Source organism: Sceloporus undulatus, chromosome 2, assembly GCF_019175285.1.
Source record: "Sceloporus undulatus isolate JIND9_A2432 ecotype Alabama chromosome 2, SceUnd_v1.1, whole genome shotgun sequence".
Taxonomy (NCBI): Eukaryota; Metazoa; Chordata; class Lepidosauria; order Squamata; family Phrynosomatidae; genus Sceloporus; species Sceloporus undulatus.
In genome coordinates, this window is record NC_056523.1 from 21,452,796 (window position 1) to 21,472,083 (window position 19,288).

General features: G+C 42.7%; 2 protein-coding genes across 2 annotated transcripts in view; one reads left to right on the forward strand and one right to left on the reverse strand.

Moving 5' to 3' along the window:
• Positions 1 to 1,720, reverse strand: part of HDAC11 (histone deacetylase 11) — a 19,986-nt gene extending 18,266 nt beyond the window's left edge. The window contains exon 1 of the mRNA XM_042455037.1: positions 1,586 to 1,720. Coding sequence (XP_042310971.1) covers positions 1,586 to 1,587 — 2 coding nt within the window. The 5' untranslated portion in view covers positions 1,588 to 1,720. The remainder of the gene's footprint in view (positions 1 to 1,585) is intronic.
• Positions 1,721 to 4,705: 2,985 nt separating this feature from the next.
• On the forward strand, positions 4,706 to 14,993 carry LOC121923997. Its single transcript, XM_042455034.1, has 2 exons — positions 4,706 to 5,660; positions 11,880 to 14,993. The coding sequence occupies exons 1-2, from the start codon at positions 5,015 to 5,017 to the stop codon at positions 12,389 to 12,391; spliced, it is 1,158 nt and encodes a 385-aa protein (XP_042310968.1). The 5' UTR covers positions 4,706 to 5,014; the 3' UTR covers positions 12,392 to 14,993.
• Positions 14,994 to 19,288: the final 4,295 nt, after the last annotated feature.

Below are 19,288 nucleotides of genomic sequence, written 5' to 3' on the forward strand. Positions count from 1 at the left end.
GGAAAGGACATTATACATAAATGTTATTGTTGTTATTATTCTAAATATATTTACAATTTTAGCGTATTAAATAAAAACATCCAAACAAAATGATGGTAAGAAAGGCAGTTTCACATTATGATTTGTTTAGTTATTTCATTTATATCCCTACCTTTCCCCCCAATGTTTACAGTACAAGATTAAAACAAAAGACCATTAAAGGAATGCATGTCACTCAATGCTCATTTTGCTTAAAGAACATTTTATGTACAGTACAGTATTATCCCTTGCAAATATACATATACAAATCTTTCCTATTCAGTACTTGGGGGAAATCAATGACTGTTTTTTTATGTGAAAAGTCACTGTTCATTTTGCAAACATCTGCATTATAATTGATTTGACACAGTGTTCCTTTTACATGGCATGGCTATTTCACTCTGCTTTCCCCTCCTGTCTGTATCTGTGTTTATGTTTCCTTGCAGAAGTCCACAAAATGCAGCAGCCATTTCTGTTGTTCATGCTTCTCCATCCCTGAAAAAACCTAGAACTTGGATAAAATTGGAAAACCCATACGCAAAGGGATCTTGTACCACCTTGAGACTAACTGAAAGACAGAAGTTGGCAGTCAAAGGCTTTAGTGGCTGGCATACAGTTTTGGTTCTTTTTCCAGGCGATGTGGCCACGTTCCAGAAGAGTTTATTCCTGACGCTTCACCAGATCTGTGGCTGGCATCTTCAGAGAATGCTGGCATGGAAGAGAATGGGGCATACATACAGTGTGTGACCCTGGGTAAGGAGGAGAGATTTCCATGTTAATCTGTGTATTGCCCTGTTGCTGAATGGCAAGGCCTCAGGGCGGGAGGATACGCAAGGGCCAAAATGCAGATGAAACCCCCCTAGGGTCAGGGGTTTTCCCAGCAGACAATGATCACTACTTAAACAGACACTCCTCCTCTTTGCACACCCTCCCACCCTGAGGCCTTGCCATCAACAACAGAACAATACACAGTGCGCTTGCGTCATACGCGGGCGCACTTTATGCGGCTTTCATCATACGCAGGGAGAAGGGGCATCCCATAGGCTTACATCACGAGTGTGCCATTGATTTAAATGGGGCTGGAGCATAGGCGGCATTTGCTTTAAGCGGGGGAGTCTGGAACGGATGCCCTGCGTAAAGAAAGGGAGAACTGTACAGATTAACATGGAAAGCACCATACTGCCTTAATATTATTATTATTATTAATAATAATATTAATGGTGCTATCAGTTTATATTGGGCTTTTTTATCATTGCAACGCAAATACTTCATATTTAATTCTGTTTTTAACCCTGTGCATAATATTGTATTGTAACGTATTGCACTGGACTTAATCTGCTCTACCTGGCTCCCTTTTTGCTGGTCACTGGCTGGAATAAAGATATGCATTTGTAAGAAAAATTACCAAATGAAAGCTAAAAACACTCATAGAAAGATGGATCCATGCTTCTCAGCCATGCTCAAAATGGAGGACATTTTGACATTCCCCCTGGACAGAAAATGAAACCTAAAAACACTCATATAAACATAAACACAGACAACAACAACAACGCCCTTCGCCACTCACATGATGCCCCTCAACGGTCTCTATGGCACACAAGCCAGCCTCCTCGTCAGAAAGCGACTGAGCATGCGCGGGGACCTCCAGCGCATGCGCACAGCCACCGAACGAAGTCACTGGCCCTTACTTTGCCCACACTCGATGGTCTCTGTGACGGAGAAGCCAGCCTCTTCTTCAGAAAGCCACCCTTTGAGGCGACTGAGCATGCGCGCAGTCTGGAACGCATGCGTACACCTGCTGAAAGAAGCCATCTGCCCTTACTTTGCCCACACTAGATACCCCTCGATGGTCTCTAAGGCAGATAAGCCATCCCTTGAGGCGACTGAGCATGCTCGGGAGTTTCCGACGCATGCGCACACCCGCCAGATGAAGACATTTGCCCTCTTCTTCAGAAAGTCATACCTTGAGGCGACTGAGCATACGCGGGGTCTTCGGCGCATGCGCGCACCCGCCGACTGAAGCCATTTGCCCTTACTTTGCCCACAATGGCTGCTCTCTGGTTTCTGAGGGGGACAAAAATACCAGAAACAGGGTGGCGTTCAGTTGTGCGTGACACACACACACACACACACACACGTTGTTTTTGTGTGCCTTCAAGTCGTTTCTGACTTATGGGGTTTTGTTGGGAAGTTTCCTTAGAGTGGGTTTGCCATGGCCATTCTCAGGCTGAGAGAGTGTGACTTGCCCAAGGGTTTCCATGGCTGAGCTGGGAATCAAACCCAGAGTCACAGTCCAACACTCAAACCACTACGCCACACTAGTCCTTGCGCACACAAATCAAGATAAAGGCAAAATTTAATAACAATCATATACTGTAGGAACACATCAATTGTCTTCTTTCCAAGCTTGTATTACTCATGCTCTTCTCTTCCCCAATAAAACCATAAGACCTGAGGTCTTCTTTGTTGTTGGATGCCTTCAAGTTGTTTCCAACCTGGCAACACTAAAGCCATAAGGTTTTCTGGGGCTGAGAGTATGTCACCCAACCAAAGTCATTCAGTAGGTTTCCATGGCTGAGCTGGAATTCGAACCCAGGCCTCCAGAGTAAAGGCTGCATCCACACTAGAGAAATAAGCTGGTTTAACTTTGTCTGGCTCAAGGCTGTGGGCTCCCAGAATTCCATAGCCTTGAGCCAGGGCAGTTAAAGCAGCCTCAAATTGGATTATTTCTGCAGTGTGTTTTGGATCCTGGCATTGTCCCACATATGGTTTTTAAAGAATTAATGGCACTTTTGTTTTCCATAACAAATTTTATCAGATACTTATACTTGCTTCATCTACAGCCCAAAACACAATGACTTGCAAGACACTTATTTTGCTGAAATCAATCAGGAGAGTCTTCCTTATCAGGAATTCTGAAATCTGAAATGTTCCAAAAACCAAACCTTTTTTCATGGGCGGATTGAGATTAGTGACACATTTGCTTTCAGACGGTTTGATGTACACAAACTTTGTTTCATGCACCAAATTGTATAAAATTACCTTCAGGCTATATGCATAAAGTGTATACGAAACATAAATTAATGTTGTGTTTAGACTACTTGGATCCCTTCTCCAAGATATTGAATCATGTATATGGGAATACAGGCATTCCAAATCCTTAAAAAATCCAAAACACCTCTGGTCCCAAGCATTTCAGATAAGGGAGACTCAGCCTGAACTTTCAAGTAACCAGTGTTATATATCATGTGTGAAAATGCTTTTGTATTTTCCTGGCCCATACTGAACACTAGTACCTGACAGCAAGCAATGGCTTTACTATATATGTTTGATACATACACCACTTTCTCCATATTAATAGGTCCAAAGCTGGTTGGAACCAAAGAAAATATATTCAGATAGACTCTGATGTTCAATATTTCCAAAATATTTAATGTAATTAATGTATTGCCTCTCACCTCGCCAGGGCCCCCAAAGCAATGTACAATGGATAAAAGCAAGTTAAAAGCACATTAATAAAAAAACATTTAAAAACAGACTTATAACAGGCTATGAACACGAAAAACATTTGTAAACCATCCAGCTAAAAAAGGCCAGAATAATTTCAAGGGCCAAAACCATGTGAAATAGCACTATCGCAGCAGATCGAGTTTCCATAAGAAAAAGAAAAAGGTCATCCCCCAGGTTTGAAGGCACATACACACAGATAATAAGACTCCTTTGCTACTTAAACAGAATTACTGGAAGGGCATAGAGGAGTTAGTGAGGTCATTAAAAATATTTCCATGGCTAGCTCATGTAGCCATATAAAGATAGACAGACAGACAGACAGGCAGATAGCAATTGGGAGTGCAAAAATGGAACACACCCTTCCAGTGAAATATATTACATATTTTACTAATATAATATAATAATGTGTGTGTGTGTGTGTAATCTCCCGTGAAAGGGGGATACATACATACATATATATATATATATATTACATTTTACATATATAATACAGTAGAGTGTGTGTGTGTGTGTGTGTAATCTCCTCTTCAGGGGAGATATATATATAATTACATTTTGCATATGTGTGTGTGTGTATATCCTCTGAAGGGGAGATCACACACACACATTATTTTATTATATAAGCACACACACAAAGGCCTTTGGATGCATCCTATTCCTTGTCCTCCATTCGCAGCAGCAGCAGCAGGAACCCCTGGCTGCAAGGAGAATTTAGGGCGACTTGCCTGGGCAATAATAATGCCAAGCAGCCTCTTTCCAAGGTCACTTCTGGATTAAACATGACAGCGGTGGGTATCCTTTTCCCCAGCCCTAGCTCCCTCCAAGCCTCCAAGCTGGAGCAAAGGTGGGGCAGGTTGGAAAGAGAGGAGAGGGGAGGAGTGGGGCCATGCCCCCCCAGGCAAGAGGTCCCCAATGCCATGAGGCAGGGGATGAAGCCAGGATGCCCCTGGGGCTGGGGAGGTTGAGCCCTGTCCCTCTGGAGCCTGCAGCGGGCATCTTGGGGCTGCTGCTCCTGCTGCTCCTGGAGGGCTGGCTGGGAAGCATCCGAGGCTGAGCTGCCTTGCAAAAAGCGCAGGGTGGGTCCATGGCTTTGCAATGCCCGCAGCCTCCTCCTCCTCCTGCTCTCTGCCTCCTCCTCTTGCCAATTGGTGCGCTGGGCTGGTGCTTCCCTGCTTCCTCCAAGGGAGCCAGTCAAAGGCTTGGGAGTTGTGACGCTGGAGGGGAGGATTGGCCAGCCCAGGTGTCTGCAAGGGACCTTTCCAAGGAGCCAGACCCCTCCCTCCAGGACTCTACTCCTGACTAACCACTGTTCATGTGAACGCTGCCTGGTGCACAAAAGGGGTCCATCTTGGCTTTCTTCTGGTGCATCCCTTCTCTATGCTCTCTCCTTCAAGGTGGCCTCCCAGGAAAGTCTGGGCACTGTGGAGGCCCTTCTTAAGCACCTGGAGGTGGCTGACCTTTGGGGCTGAGCTGCCACAAAGCCGCCATGCCACACACCCCACGCCAGCGCTTGCAGCCCCGTGCGCCAGTGTGGTCTGAGACGGAAACCCGCGATTTCCTGGCTCTCTGGGGCGAGCTTCTGATCCTGAGGTGGATCGAAAATCGACCGCCCAACAGCGACATCTACGAGGACCTTTCAGCACAAATGGTGGCCCGAGGCCACGAGCGCAATGCCTCGCAGTGTCGGAACAGAGCCCGGGACCTGAAGCGGAGTTATCGCCGAGCCAAGGACGCCCAGGTGTGCGCCGGCGCCGAGCCTGTTTCCTGCCGCTACTTCCGAGAGCTGGACCAGATGTTCGGGGGCGAGATGGACAGCGTCACGAACCGAAGCCTGGCCGGCGTGGATGGCTCCATGCGCGTCGTGGTGAAAACCGAAGACACCGAAGATGTGGAGGCCCAAGGCTCAGAGGAAGAGGGCAACCAAATGACACCACCCAACACTCTCTCGAGCATGGACGCAGACACAGACACAGAAACAGAACCGAATTTGGGGCTCTCGCGAGAGCTGGTGGCCTCAGACCCGGATGTGATCGAAACCACAATAGGAGACGAGTGCTCAGAAGAAAAAGCTGTGCCTTTACGCAGACAACCGATGGCTGGCCCCAGCGAAGATGGACATCATGTTGTGACTGGTGAGCATGTGTCCTTGTTAACCGCAATGACTTTTGGAGGGTGCACTCTCTCAGCTGTTTGAAGTTTCCTTCATTATGGGCTGAACCAGTTGTAGGAATGTGTAGATCTTTTGAGGTGTCAAGAATGGTAGATACTGGTTCTGCCACAGGTCAAGGAAACTGTATATACTCAACTATACGTTGACCTCATGTATAAGTCAAGGGCAAGCTTTGGGGCTGAAATTATGGATTTTGCTATGACCCATGGATAAGTCAAGGGTAAAATTCAGGGGCATAAAGCAAAGGATCTAAAGGATGAAGCAAAGCAAAACAATGTCAAAGAACTTACAAAATCCCAGCAGACATAACTCTTTGTGCTCATTCTTAAGGCTGGGTGGATGAGAGAGTAGAGAGGGGTCAGTGCTTCCAAGATAGATTATACTCTTGCTATTCACCAGGGGATGGTTCCTTCTTTTTAATAAGAGTTGAGATACAGTACTTACATTGACCCGTGGATAAGTCGAGTCAGTTTTTTGGGGTCACTTTTTTGACCTAAATTTCTAGACTTATACATGAGTATATGCAGTAAATCATTCAGAGACTCAATCTAAACTGTCAAATTTCTGCGGGCCCTATAGGGTTACCCCAAAAATGCATCATTCTAAGGATCAAGGTAGAAGTTAAGACAGAAAAATTAAAGAGACCGTTAAAATAGAAGGTTCAATAATTTCTTCTTCTTTAAATGTTGAGATCCCTCATAATCCGAAGCCTTGGAATATAGCTTGCGTAGCGTGTGTGCAAATCCAGCCTGGCTCTTGGAGCATATTGGGATCTGTTGATCTGAATTTAGAGGTCCACCTTAGATGTGGCTTGGCAGAAAGTTGTAGACTTGAAATAGTTTTCAAAACAGGAACCTGGGTAAAATTGGATTCTTTGCATGTCATCTCAATTTGCCAGGAGAGCCATATGGTGCTGTACGTCTGGGTCCAACCAATTTTAGTCCAATAGTGGGAAGGAAGGTGGCTTTTAGTGAGAAATGGGAAGGCTACACAGCACAGATTTTTATTCCAGCAGCCAATCGGCATTTATTCCCCACACATTTGGCTCCACCCAAATGACTTGATTGGGCTGTGGGATACATTGGCAGGCTGGCAGGGAAATGAGAGGAGGGGGGACCTGGAAGGGCAAAGAAGATGGAGTAAAGTGGCCAAAAGAGGGGAAAGGATGTGGGAGAGAGAGATGCAGGACATGAAAAGAGAAGAGGAGTGCTGTACATGCACCATACTAAACAACTGATTTATAATTCAGTTTAATTCACTGGCAAAGAATTTACATTTACATTTTTAAGTTTTCCTGCAACACATTTCCTTCCAGAGTTGTTTGCTGTTAACTGCCTTCAAGTTGACTTTGACTTTTGGAGACTATGAATGAGAGACCTCCAAGTCACTCTATCATCAACAGCCCTGCTCCGGTCTTGTAGGCTCAGAGCCATGGCTTCCTTGGTTGAGTCTATTCACCTGGAATGCAGTCTTCCTCTTTGCTTTCTACCTTACCAAGCATTATTGACTTTTCTAGTGAGTCATGTCCTCTCATGATGTTGCCAAAGTATGCCAACCTCTGTTTAGTCATCTTGGCTTCTAGAGAAAGTTCAGGCTTGATTTGTTCTATGCAGTGGTGTCACTGTGGTTGGTGTCACCTGGTTCAAGTGTCCAGAAAAGGCTGTGGAGGGTGGTGGCAGACTGTCTTGGTCTTCTGTCCATTCACTGCCTCATTTGTCTGTCCCCTGGTTGGCTGGCAGCATGCCACCTTGCCTGATAGCTGCTGGGGGGCTGGTATTGAGGCCTCACTCTGGTGAGGTTGCTGGGTGAGCAAGAAAGGGAGACTATGCCTTTTCTTGCTTGCCCAGTAGCTGCACCAGTCTCACTGGGTGTATTCCTCCTCCCACTGTATATTCACTCCCCTCTGGGTGTCACTCAGTATGGTCCACTCTCCACGTAGCCCCTAGTGATGCCCCGGTTCTAAGACTCATTTATTTGTCTTTACAGCAGAACTCTTCTCCGGCACTACATTTCAAATGAGTTGATTTTATTCCTAGCAGCTCTCTTGACTGTCCAGCTTTCACAGCTGTACATAGTAATGGAAAATATCTTTGTATGGACTTCCTGACTTCAGTATTCAGTGATTTATCTTTACACTTTAGGATCTTGTCTAGTTCTTTCATCGCTGCCCTTCCAAGTCCTAGTCTTCTTTTGATTTCTTGACTTCAGTCTCCACTCTGATTAATAACTGAGCCAAGGTATGAAAAATCTTGAACTAGTTCTATTTTGAAGTTATGGAAATTGTCTCTATGGTCATTATTTTTGTATTCTTCATGTTCAGCTGTAAACCTGCCTTTGCACTTTCTTGATTGACTTTCTTCAGTAATTTTTCCAGGTCTTTGCTATCTTCTGCTAATAGTATGGTGTCATCTGCATGTCTTAAATTGTTGATGTTCCTTCCTCCAATTTTCATGCCTCCTTCCTCTGAGTTTAGTCCTGATTTACATATGATATGTTTGACATAAAGGTTAAACAGGATGATAAAATGTAGCCTTTCCTCATCTCTTGCCAATTGGAAACCATTCAATCTCTACATTTTCTGTCCTAACAGCAACCTCTTGTATGGAGTACAGGTTACCACCAGGACAATCAAATGTTGTGGTACTCCCATTTCTTTTACTGCGATACATAGCTTTCTGCGATACATACAATCAAAGGCTTTGCTGTAGTCTGTAAAGTACAAATTGATTTCCTTTTGAACCTTCCCCGGTGGCGCAGTGGTTAAATGCCTGTACTTCAGCCACTCACTCAAAAACATAAGGTTGCAAGTTCAATACCATCAAAAGGGCTCAAGCTTGACTCAGGCTTGCATCCTTCCGAGGTCGCTAAAATGAGTACCCAGGAAGAAACTCTTCTAGAACATAGCCTGAAAAACCCACAAAAAACTATGGATGCTGGCCATGAAAGCCTTCGGCTTCACAGTAACCAGATTGTTGGGGGCAATTAGCTTACAGTGGTAAACTGCTTAGTCACTGTTATTTCAGTATGAAGTGGTATATAAATGAAGCTGTTTGTTTTGTTTGTTCCTTCCTGAAGTCAAATTGGACATCTGACATTTCTCACTCCACATATGGTAAAAGTCTGTTGTAGGATTTTGAACATCACTTTGCTTACATGGGAAATTAAGGAAACCATTGGTTGGATAATGCAATTCTTGGTGTCCCTTTGGGGATTGGGATGTATATTAAGATTTTCCAATTTGTGGGCCAATGTTTTGGTTTCCATATATGTTGGTAGACTTTAGTTAGAACTAAAGTAGATTCTGTCTCTGTAGACTGAAGGAGCTCTGTTGATATGCCATCTGTCACTGTAAATACTCATGTATAAGTCTAGAGGTTTTAGTCAAAAACTGACCCAAAAAATCTGGGTCAACCTAGCTACAGGCCATTGTAACTACTGTACTTTAACCTTTATCAAAAAAGGAACCATCCCCTTCTGTGAGTAGAGTGTTGAACTGTGAGAGTGTAGTCTGTCCCAGTGAGCACATAGGTGAAGCACTCCCTACTCTCTCCACCATAGCAATGCTTCTGACCTTTTTACCTGGGCAGAAAAATGGCAGCAATAGCATTTCTGTGGCATTTCCCCTCAAATCAGGCTTTGAAGGATCTGAATAAGATATTTATGTATGTTTCTGAACCTCTCTGTGTTAAAATCAGGCAAAGTTATCACATTAAAGGCTATAATCACTCCTAACACGGTCATCATTTACTTTGCTTTGCCTTTTCATCCTTTTTGAAATGAGTGCATTTTCTTAGCCCCGTCAGTGCCTGGTTGCCTTCCTGACACACTGCACAGCCACAATTTACTACAGTATAGCTCCATCCTCATCCATCCCGCTTTTAGGTGAACAGAAAAAGTTATGTCTGCCAGAATTATCTACGTTCATTGGCATCATTTTCCTTTGCTTAGTTCTTTCAATTTCATAAGTTCTTGACTTACCCATGGGCCATATCAAAATCTACAATTTTGGCCCCCAAACCTTGACACACACACACACACACACACACACACACACACACTGTGACCTATAGTTTATTATTATTATTATTATTATTATTATTATTATTATTATTATTCCGCTTAATCATGAGAAATCCAAGTGGATTACAGCAGTAATCAACTACAGCAGTAGTTGAAATTGAAATATTCTTTGCTGAAGTTCAAGAGGAACTTGATCACATACCAAAAGAGAACTTCTTATTAATCATAAGTGACTGGGACCCAAAAATAGAAAACAGAACATAAAGTTTGTAGGAAATTTCTCCTAGGTTCAAGAGATGATGCAGGAGACCAGTGGATTGAATTTTGCGAGGCCAACAGTATATTCATCACAAACATATTCTTCAAGAAAACCAAGAAGTGACTATATATATGGACATTGCACGATGGCCAATATAGAAGTCATAATTAGAAGCAGAAGAAGGAGAAACTTAGGCGGGGTACATACCGCCACTTTGCGGCGCTCTGCCGCCGCCGGCGGTAGGTCCGCGGGGGAGCCGGAGCCTCCACACGGCGTGACTCCCGCCCGGACCGAAAAAGAAGCTCCAAAATGGAGCTTCTTTTTCCGTCGCATTTGTGACGTAGCGAGGCGCCAGGGGCGCACTCGCTACGTCACAAAGGACACAACGCGTACGGACGCTCAGCGTCCGATACGCAAAGATGGCGCCGGCCATGTAGAAGGGCCGGCGCCATCTTGTATGGATGGAGTCCGTACTAGGCCCAGGGGCGTCTATAAGAGACGCCCCTTTTTAAAAATGGGATGTCCTCCGGACGTCCCAAATGACAGTATAGAAAGCCTCTGTATTCTCTTTGCAAATACAAAATAAGAAACAGATTGTACACAGACTATAAACCACCAACAGCAAAAAATTAGAGTAAAGCTAATGAAGAACACTAAGCCAGCCATCATGCCAAAATACAACCTGAAGGACATCCCCACAGAATTCAAAGATAATGTGAAAAATATATTTGCACTATTAAGCTTAATTGATTGGGAACTAGAAGAAATCTGGCTGAAGCCAGAGATAGTATTAGGAATGCAGAAAGATACTTTCTGTAGCCAAAAGAAAAAGAAGCCTGAATAGATGATGGCTGAAACTCTTCAAGCAGTCAAAAACACAAGCAAAAGGTGGCAGAAATAGAGTCACAACCCTGAATGCAAACGTTCAGTGACGTCTGTGCAGGGATAAGGGGAACTACTATAATAATCAATGCAGAAAAATACAACATGACAACAAAAAAGGAAGAACAAGAGACCTCTTCAGTAAGAACCAAAAAATCAAAGGGAAATTTAAACCAAGAGCAGGGATGCTCTAGGACCAGCAGGGGATCACATTGCTTGGTCAATTAAAAATAGAAATATGACAGAAACAGTACATGGGAGAACTACAGTGGGCCCTTGGTATCTGCTGGGTTTTGGTTCCAAGACCTCCATGGATACTAAAATCTATGGATGGTCAAGTCCTATTAAATACAGTGCCATAATAAAATGGTGTGTCTTATACAAAATGGGAAAATTAAAGATTGCTTTTTGGAATCTATATCTTTTTGAATATTTTCAAATTATGGATAGTTGAATCTATGGATAAAGAATCCATGAGTATGGCTAGCAGTGTATGTAATAGAGATTAAAGGATGCCAGATTCATTTGAAGGACTGTATAAAGACGAACCTCCAGAGTTGTAGGGATTTATAAAACCACTTGATATGTAGGAGTAAAATCTCCATACTTCATTAGAACTTTTGGACCATTCCGGCTGGTGGTTCTGGATACTGTGATCCAAAAAAAGCATATGTTCCTAACTCTGCATATGGTATTCACAGCTGTAGGTTTCATGTATTTACTTCTTATATTGATTAATATGACAGGTCATTTATGTGACAGAAATAAAAAGCTATACTTACTGTGCTGTTCCCATATTACTGGAGACATTAATTACTATTCTTATTATTGTGATTGGTATGATATAGTCAAGATATAGTCTTGAGGGCCAGGTTGATGTATTGGTTTGATTGTTGGGCTAGGACACTGGGATATCAAGGTTCAAATCTTTGTTCGGCTATGGAAATGCACTAGGTGACTTGAGCACATCTCATTCTCTGAACCATTTGTGCCTAACTAGATTTTGGTTTCCTTTTGCAGGTCGAGGTAGGCGGGAGACTCCTCTAGGGCGTCCCCTGACAACAGCAGAGAGAATGGCATCCATGCGGGAGAGGAAGCGGCGGTCTCATGAAGAAATGATGCACGAGATCATGACAGACTACAGGAGGACCTGGGAGACCATGGAGGCTCTTCATGAAAGAGGCGAAGTCAGCGCTGGGGAGTTTCGTGAGGCAATGCTGAGGGAAATGCTTCTAGACCGGGAGGCCCGGACCCGGGAAGCACAGCTTGATCGTGAATCCCGGGCTAGGGAGGCTCAGTTGGATCGAGAGGCAAGGTCCAGGGACAACCAGCTTGAGAGAGAGATCCGGATTAAGGAGCTCAACATGATCGAGTCAGAGCTCCAGCGCACCAGGGATATCCTCCATCCCATGGTTGACGCTGTGGTGTCTGTAGCTGAGATCTTGCGTACAACAGGAAATAAATTACGGCAGTCTTGTCAACCTCAGCAAAATGAAGAGGGTCCCTTTTTGGAATTGGAAGATAACAAATAATTCTTCCTTTCCCTTGCTTTTTTGAGCAATAGTTTAGACTGTGTTGGACAAAATGCAGGGATAGCAAGGAGGGAGGCAGTGAGAAAATGGCACTTTCAGGAGTTCAATCCTTTAAATGATGTCAGTTACATCTGGAAGGAATTTTCTCCTATCTTATAACAAGCTCAGCTGAATTCACCTGCCTTCTGCTGCCCCAGTTTATCAAACTCCATGAGTTAAGAGAAATAATGTAATTCTAGGTGATTTGGGGGCAGGGGGGAACCCAAAGAGAACAGTAGCTTGTCACTCCAAATACTCACTTTTCTTATGGCCAAGTTGAGTGCTAGGAGCTGAACGACTTGGGTATGTAACAACAATTCCCATAGCATGCTGCCACAAACTAGAGTTTGGAGAAGTTTTTAAACTACAATCCTCAGAATACCCTAACCAATGTCATCATTAGACATGTTGTGTGGGGGAATTCTGGGAGTTCACAACCTCTGTCAAGAACACAATTTGGAGTACAAAATTAATTTGGATTGGGAAGTTGGGTGTGTACCTGTGCATTATTCTCAGACTTTCTTTTCCCACTTTCTAGTAGCAAGAATACATTATTTTGTCATGTGGTAGAATCAGACTATGAGACTGTTGCCATCACACTCCTTTTTCACCCTTCTGAGAGAAACATGGCTACTGTTGTTGGCATGATACTGGGCCAGGAAAACCTTTGGCTTGTCCCAGGCTCTCTTCCACACTGTAAATAGTGGGTATGGATTTCTGAAAATGAAAAACTGATACAGTTTGAAAGCATAGTTGGTATGAAACTGTTTAGGTGTGGAGAATGGGAATGGTGCAGTGGGTAAGTGTGATTTCTTAGGTATCAAAGAAAAGTTCCTAAAAGCACTTTGTGATTGAAGTTTCTTCTGATGCTTATGTGCTTTTAGATGCCTTTACATCCTTCTCTTCCTCAAAATAGTTTAGGGCAGTGTACACAGTTCCCATGTTCCTCACTTTATTGTCACAGCAACAACTCAGGGAGGGAGGTCAGGCTGAGACAGAGTTGACTAACTCAAGGTCACTCTGTGCATTTCATGTCTCTCTTGAAACTAGAACATGGCTCTCCCAAACCTCAGGCTGGTGCTGTTAATGTTACACTACAATGGCTGTCCCTGCGAAGCTGCACAACCTGATAACAAGTACTTAATTTAATATCCTAAGAATCTCATGATTTCAATATTTAAGTGCCTAAATTCAACCAATTAAACCACATTGTAAGACTTGTTGATTGCATTAGAAGATGGTGGAAGGACATTAATAACTTTCCTACTGATGTCGTTCAGGTTTTGGAAGTTATTAGCTGTGGGTTGATTATGCCCAAGTTTCTATCCTTTAATGTTGTAGAGATGGTGTTGGCAGTTTGGGAGATTGTAGAATCAGGCCTAGTGGAATCTGTGAAGCTACAGCAGAGACAGGTAGGACTCCCAGGATTTTGCAAGAGGAGTTTTAGAACCATGTCGAGGTAATTGCCTAACATTGTGACTGTCTCTATCAGAAACAGTTCTCCATAGTAATCAAATATTTGTAGGCTTCCTTAATTTATAGTGGCAGCAGCATTCTGTTTCTGCCCGCCCCCCCTTTTTTTTGGGGGGTCAAGAATTCTCTCTCTTTCTGTCTCTCTCTCTTTGGCTGGGTGTATTCAGCCTACAAATGGAATAGTCATGAGACTGTAAGATGCAGATAGAGGAATAGTTAAAAAGGAGTATTTCAGTGCTCTAGACCATCAGGGGAACATATTACATGACCAAGCAGAAATAAAAACACAGTGGAAACAGTACACTGAGTAACTAGATAAAAGAAATGGAAAAGATGACAAATCCATTCAAGGAAGAATCATTTGAAGATGAACCTACAATTTTAGAAAGTGAAGTGGAAGCTGCAGCTCAGAGCACTTGGGAGAAGTAACTCACCAGGAACAGATGGCATACCGATACAGCTGCTTTAAGTGACAGAGAAAGAGTGTACTCTGATTCTAATTAAAATATGTCAACAAATATGAAAGACAAAACAATGGCCTACGGATTAAAATACTCAATATATATGCCAATTTCCAAGAAAGGGGACACCAGGGATTGCAGTAGCCACAGGACCATTGCATTAATCTCTCATGCAAGCAAAATGATGCTCACAATTCTACAACAAGAAGGACTTTTACCATATATGGCATGAGAAATGCCACATCCCCAAACTGGGTCAGGAAAGAAAGAGGCACTAGGGATCATATTACAGACATATTTTGGATAATGGAGTGCACCAAAGAACAGCAAAAGAAAATCACTTTGTGCTTTATAGATTATGGCAAAGCCTTTGATTGCATAGATCATTAAAAGCTATGGATCGCTCTTTAAAAAACAATGTGTGTTCCACAACATTTTATTATCCTGGTGGATAACCTGTACTCAGTACAAGAGCTACTATCAGGACAGAATATGGAGAAATGGAACAGTTTCCAATAGACAAGGAGGATCAGGCAATGCTGCATTTTATCACCCTATCTCTTTAACTTGTATGTTGAATGTATCATATGTAAAACAGGATTAGACTCTGAGGAAAATTGGAGGAAGGAGCATTAATATTTTAAGATATGCAGATAGCACCATACTATTAGCAAAATATAGGAAAGGCTTGGAATGATTACTGAAAAAATACAAGGAAGAAAGTGCAAAGACAGCTGAACATGAAGAAAATAATAATCACAGAAGGTTTACATAACTTTAAAGTAGACAATGAAGACATTGAAATAGTTCAAGATTTTCCATACCTTGACTCAGACCTTTATCAGAATGGAGAGTGCAGTTAAGAAATCAGAAGACTAGGACTTTGAAGGGCAGCTATGAAAAAACTAGACCAGATCCTGATGTGTAAAGATGTACAATTGAATTCTCTGTGCCATCATATTTCACGTTACTATGTATGGTTGTGAAAGCTGGCCAGTGAAGAAACCTGATAGGAAGAAAATCAACTCATTTGAAATGATGGAGAATAATTCCACAGATAATGTGGACTGCTAAAAAGACAAATTAATGGTCATTGAGCAAATTAACCCTGAATCCTCCCTAGAAGGCAAGATGACTAGACTGCTGTATTTTGGACATATCATGAGATGACAATAATGTTTGGTAAGGTAGAAGGCCATAGGAAAAGAGGAAGACTGCATTCCAGATAGGTAGACTCAATCAAGCCATGGCCCTGAGTCTGCAAGACCTAAGCAGGGCTGTTAATGATAGCATGCCTTGGAAGTCTTTCATTCATAGGGCCACCATAAGCTGAAGTCGACTTGATGGCACTTAACAAGACCAGATTTTCAAGGCTCTGTGAAACTTTCTCCATCTGTGTGATTAACAAGCCATACAACATTTGGTACGGTTAAGAATTTTTTTTATCTTAAAAGTTTCTCTTTAAAAAACATTTTAAAACTAAATTGCCAACACCCAAGTATCTGGTTGATGATGTCTAACTAAAAATTCTTCAGACTATGTAGGTGCTATCTATTTCCAGCAAGTGGAAGTTTGTGGAAGGTTGCCAGAGCTTTCCTTAACTAAGGAGGTATGGAATTAGTGGCCACACACAGCTTCTTGTCCTACTTATACAGTACTTCTTTTTTGTTCTTCCGACCCTCCTTTCTGGAATTACAACCTCCAGAACCTGCAGCCTGCTAGAGCAGGGTTCCAGGAGGAGTAATCTAAAAATTAGACTGTGCCCAAATCAGCTAAGAATCTCACTTTCAGAAAGAACAAAATTAGCAAATGGATGAACGTTGACTTAAATTATATAATTTATTCAGATTGCAACATTTTTATAGTGTGAGAGTATGATTATTTCATCACTTAGCAGCTCTGCCTGCCAAAAAATCCTCATCCAAGGACTCAAGCCAGGAAGCAACATTTATTTTATATCTGTTTATTGGTAAACCTGAAGGCCAGATTTCCTTTCATAGAAGTTCTCTGGCAGCTGTATTCTCATGGTGGCCATGGAATGAAAGGCAAAAGGGTACATCCAAAAATAACAGCATATTTAGTGTAAGATTGTTCTTGATATATCTAAACCTTACAAGAGAGATTTTAATCTTCTAGAATTTGAAAATATCTGTACAAAAGCTGGAAAATCACCACATTATGGTGTCTTGGGGTAAAGGGGGGTTATAGCTATCTAGGGAGGCCTGCATTCAACCTCCAGGGCCTGAAATTCTGTATGGCCTGGGACAGACTGCTGCAAAAGGACGGCCTGGCGGCGGCCTGTTTCTCTCCAAAAAGACACCGCAGTCGCCAACCCAATGTGCACTCATGATGTAAGCGGCACGCAGCAACGTGTATATGCTACGCATCACTTATGTCAAGATGGTGGTACCCATATGGAGGGTACCAATCATGACCCTGCCATGAAACAGAATGAGGTGGCCATCTCAAGCAGCAGAGGATGAAGGAGTGTTGAGGGGCCTTAAGTGTGTGCCAGATGGCCTACCCTACATCCCCTCAACTGGTCTCAAGTGTGGTGGAGGATGCCATACTGGTATGGTGCCCAAGTATACTGCACACATGGAATGGCAGTGGGGTTTTGTCTTTTGCCTCAGGCAGTAAAATGTCTTGGCCTTAAAAGGTCAATTCCCACTTGGCCATGAAGCCCACTGGGTGACCTTGGACAAATCACACTCTCTCAGAATCAGGGGATGGTAGTGGCAAAAAAAAACCATAATAGGTTTCCCTTAGGGTCACCACAAGTTGGAAACAACTTGAAGGCACACAACAACAACAGACAAACTAAAATGTCCGGAAGGGTCAGCATTCCAATCAGGTGCAGATGGCATGCTATGTGCCATGGCCTGGTTTGTATACTCTTCATAGCATTATTTGTTTTGCCTTGTAGATGGTCGTAGGGAAGAGCATCTTACTGTCCTTTTTGTACATGGTTTACTCCGAACCTTTTTGCTTAGTACACGGGAGACATTTGGGCCCACCAAGGCGCCTGAGAGGTCACTTCAGTATGTAAACTGGACTCTTCTGTCCTTTTCCTGATACTGCCACAGTCTGCAATCTACCAAAGCTTTCTTGCCTTTTCCATTATCTCTTCACAGCATCTCTTCCAATGAATAATGCTAAGTTATTGTTCTTCTTAACTCTTTTCTCCATGACCCTTGTCTCACGGATCCTTTCTTCAGTCTTCTGCTTCCCAAACCCATCCTTTTCTTCACTTGCTAAGACTTTACCTACTGGCCAGAGCTTGGAAGTATAAAAATAACACATTCCTAAACATTAATGTCTTTCCCCTCAACAATTCTATTTCCCCAATATATTACAGTTGTAACTTAATGAAGGATAATTGTGTTATTTTTGCAGCATATAGTTACAAAGGCACAACTTCACAAATAGTGGAGGAGTTATACCACAAGGGCTGACTTGTGCTGTGCCTCCACTGTTTCCTTAGGCTTATTAGGAATAGAAGCAATAATGAGGTCATCAGAAGGTGAGTATTTTGTACGAAAAGCCAGCAGTTTTGTAGCATCCAGATGTTTTTAACGTCCGTGAAATGTAACTGTTTTTATTACTTTTTCAAAGCAGGAAATCATTAATTTTTAATTGTAATTGTTTTAGTAACTAATTATTTAGGGACCTTGGGACTATAGCTACAAACATATTCACTGTAACTTTCCAAGCCCTGCAGTTGTCTAATTTCCACCTCTTTCAGCCCTGTGACTGCTTCTGTCACCTTTGTCTTCTGTGGTCTCTATGTCACGTTTTCTATGGACCTCTCACTTCCTGCACTGAATTTGCTTGGTTTGTTTTATTGCACATCTCTTCATGCCATGTAGCCAGAATGTTTGCAAACATTCTGTGGCCTCTTGACAATTGAACCCAATGGCTAACACGGGTGGGAAATCATGTGGCCTCACCGATGTTGCTGGATGGCATCCCCCAGCAACCCTAGCCAGCATGAAGAGGAATGCATGATTCCTACCCCTGAGCAAGCAGGTGCTATCAAATGACATCCAGCTAACATGATTTTAATCTTCAGTATCCTGGCAGGGCATATTATGTTGTATGCAAAGGGTTTCATGGGGGGGAGGGGGTTCATAATATTAATTGAGTCAGTATTTCACCATCTTTATACTTTGCCACTGTGTATTGCAAAAAGGATAGAGAATGGAAAGGATGGGGGTTGTCTACTGGCACATCGACATTGGACCTTATCCAGGAAGCAATTGTTTTTCATGCCCAGTGGATTTAGATCAGTACTGACAGAACTTGGCTCTTACAAATATGTTAAACCAACTTAGGTTTTGATTGAATACAAAATGAGACTTGCTCTCTAGGGTTCTTTATAAAATGTGAATAAAGTTTTATCAGAAAAACTTTGTGTGAAATATGGTGTGTCCCCCCACTGCAACAATTTAATAGTTAACATCTTGGTTGTTAATACCTGTGGATCCTAGACCAGACCAAGTATAGAGTAAGGCATTGGCTGCTCTGATTGATGGTATAGTATGGGGTTTTGTTTTGAGGTGGTTGTTTTCAAGTAAGTGACTCAATCTACATACTACAGAAGACATACTTCCAGTGTCATAAGTAGGGGGATAAAGACCTGTTCCTCCGTTGCTCAAAACCAGTCCCATTTTGTAAGAACAATAAAGACAATAGCAACTACTTTCTCAATAAGGTTGTGGTGTCAGTGTGTCTATTTCAAGACTTATAAAATGCCTGGAGTGGGGGTTGATGGCAGATGCCATCTTAATATGGTCAACACAAAAATAACACAAAGAGTTTAGTGGCATAGTAACTTTTATTTGGGCTAAGCTTTTGTGGATTGCTCCCTTACTTCATCAGATGCCTGGCATGTTACCTCAGTTGGCAGATATTTGTCCACATG

Bases quoted from the DNA above. Each gene is read 5' to 3' on its own strand.
- LOC121923997 (XM_042455034.1), top strand. From the start codon at position 5,015: ATGCCACACACCCCACGCCAGCGCTTGCAGCCCCGTGCGCCAGTGTGG. The intron at 5,661-11,879 runs GTGAGCATGTGT...TTCCTTTTGCAG, and splicing joins TGGACATCATGTTGTGACTG to GTCGAGGTAGGCGGGAGACT.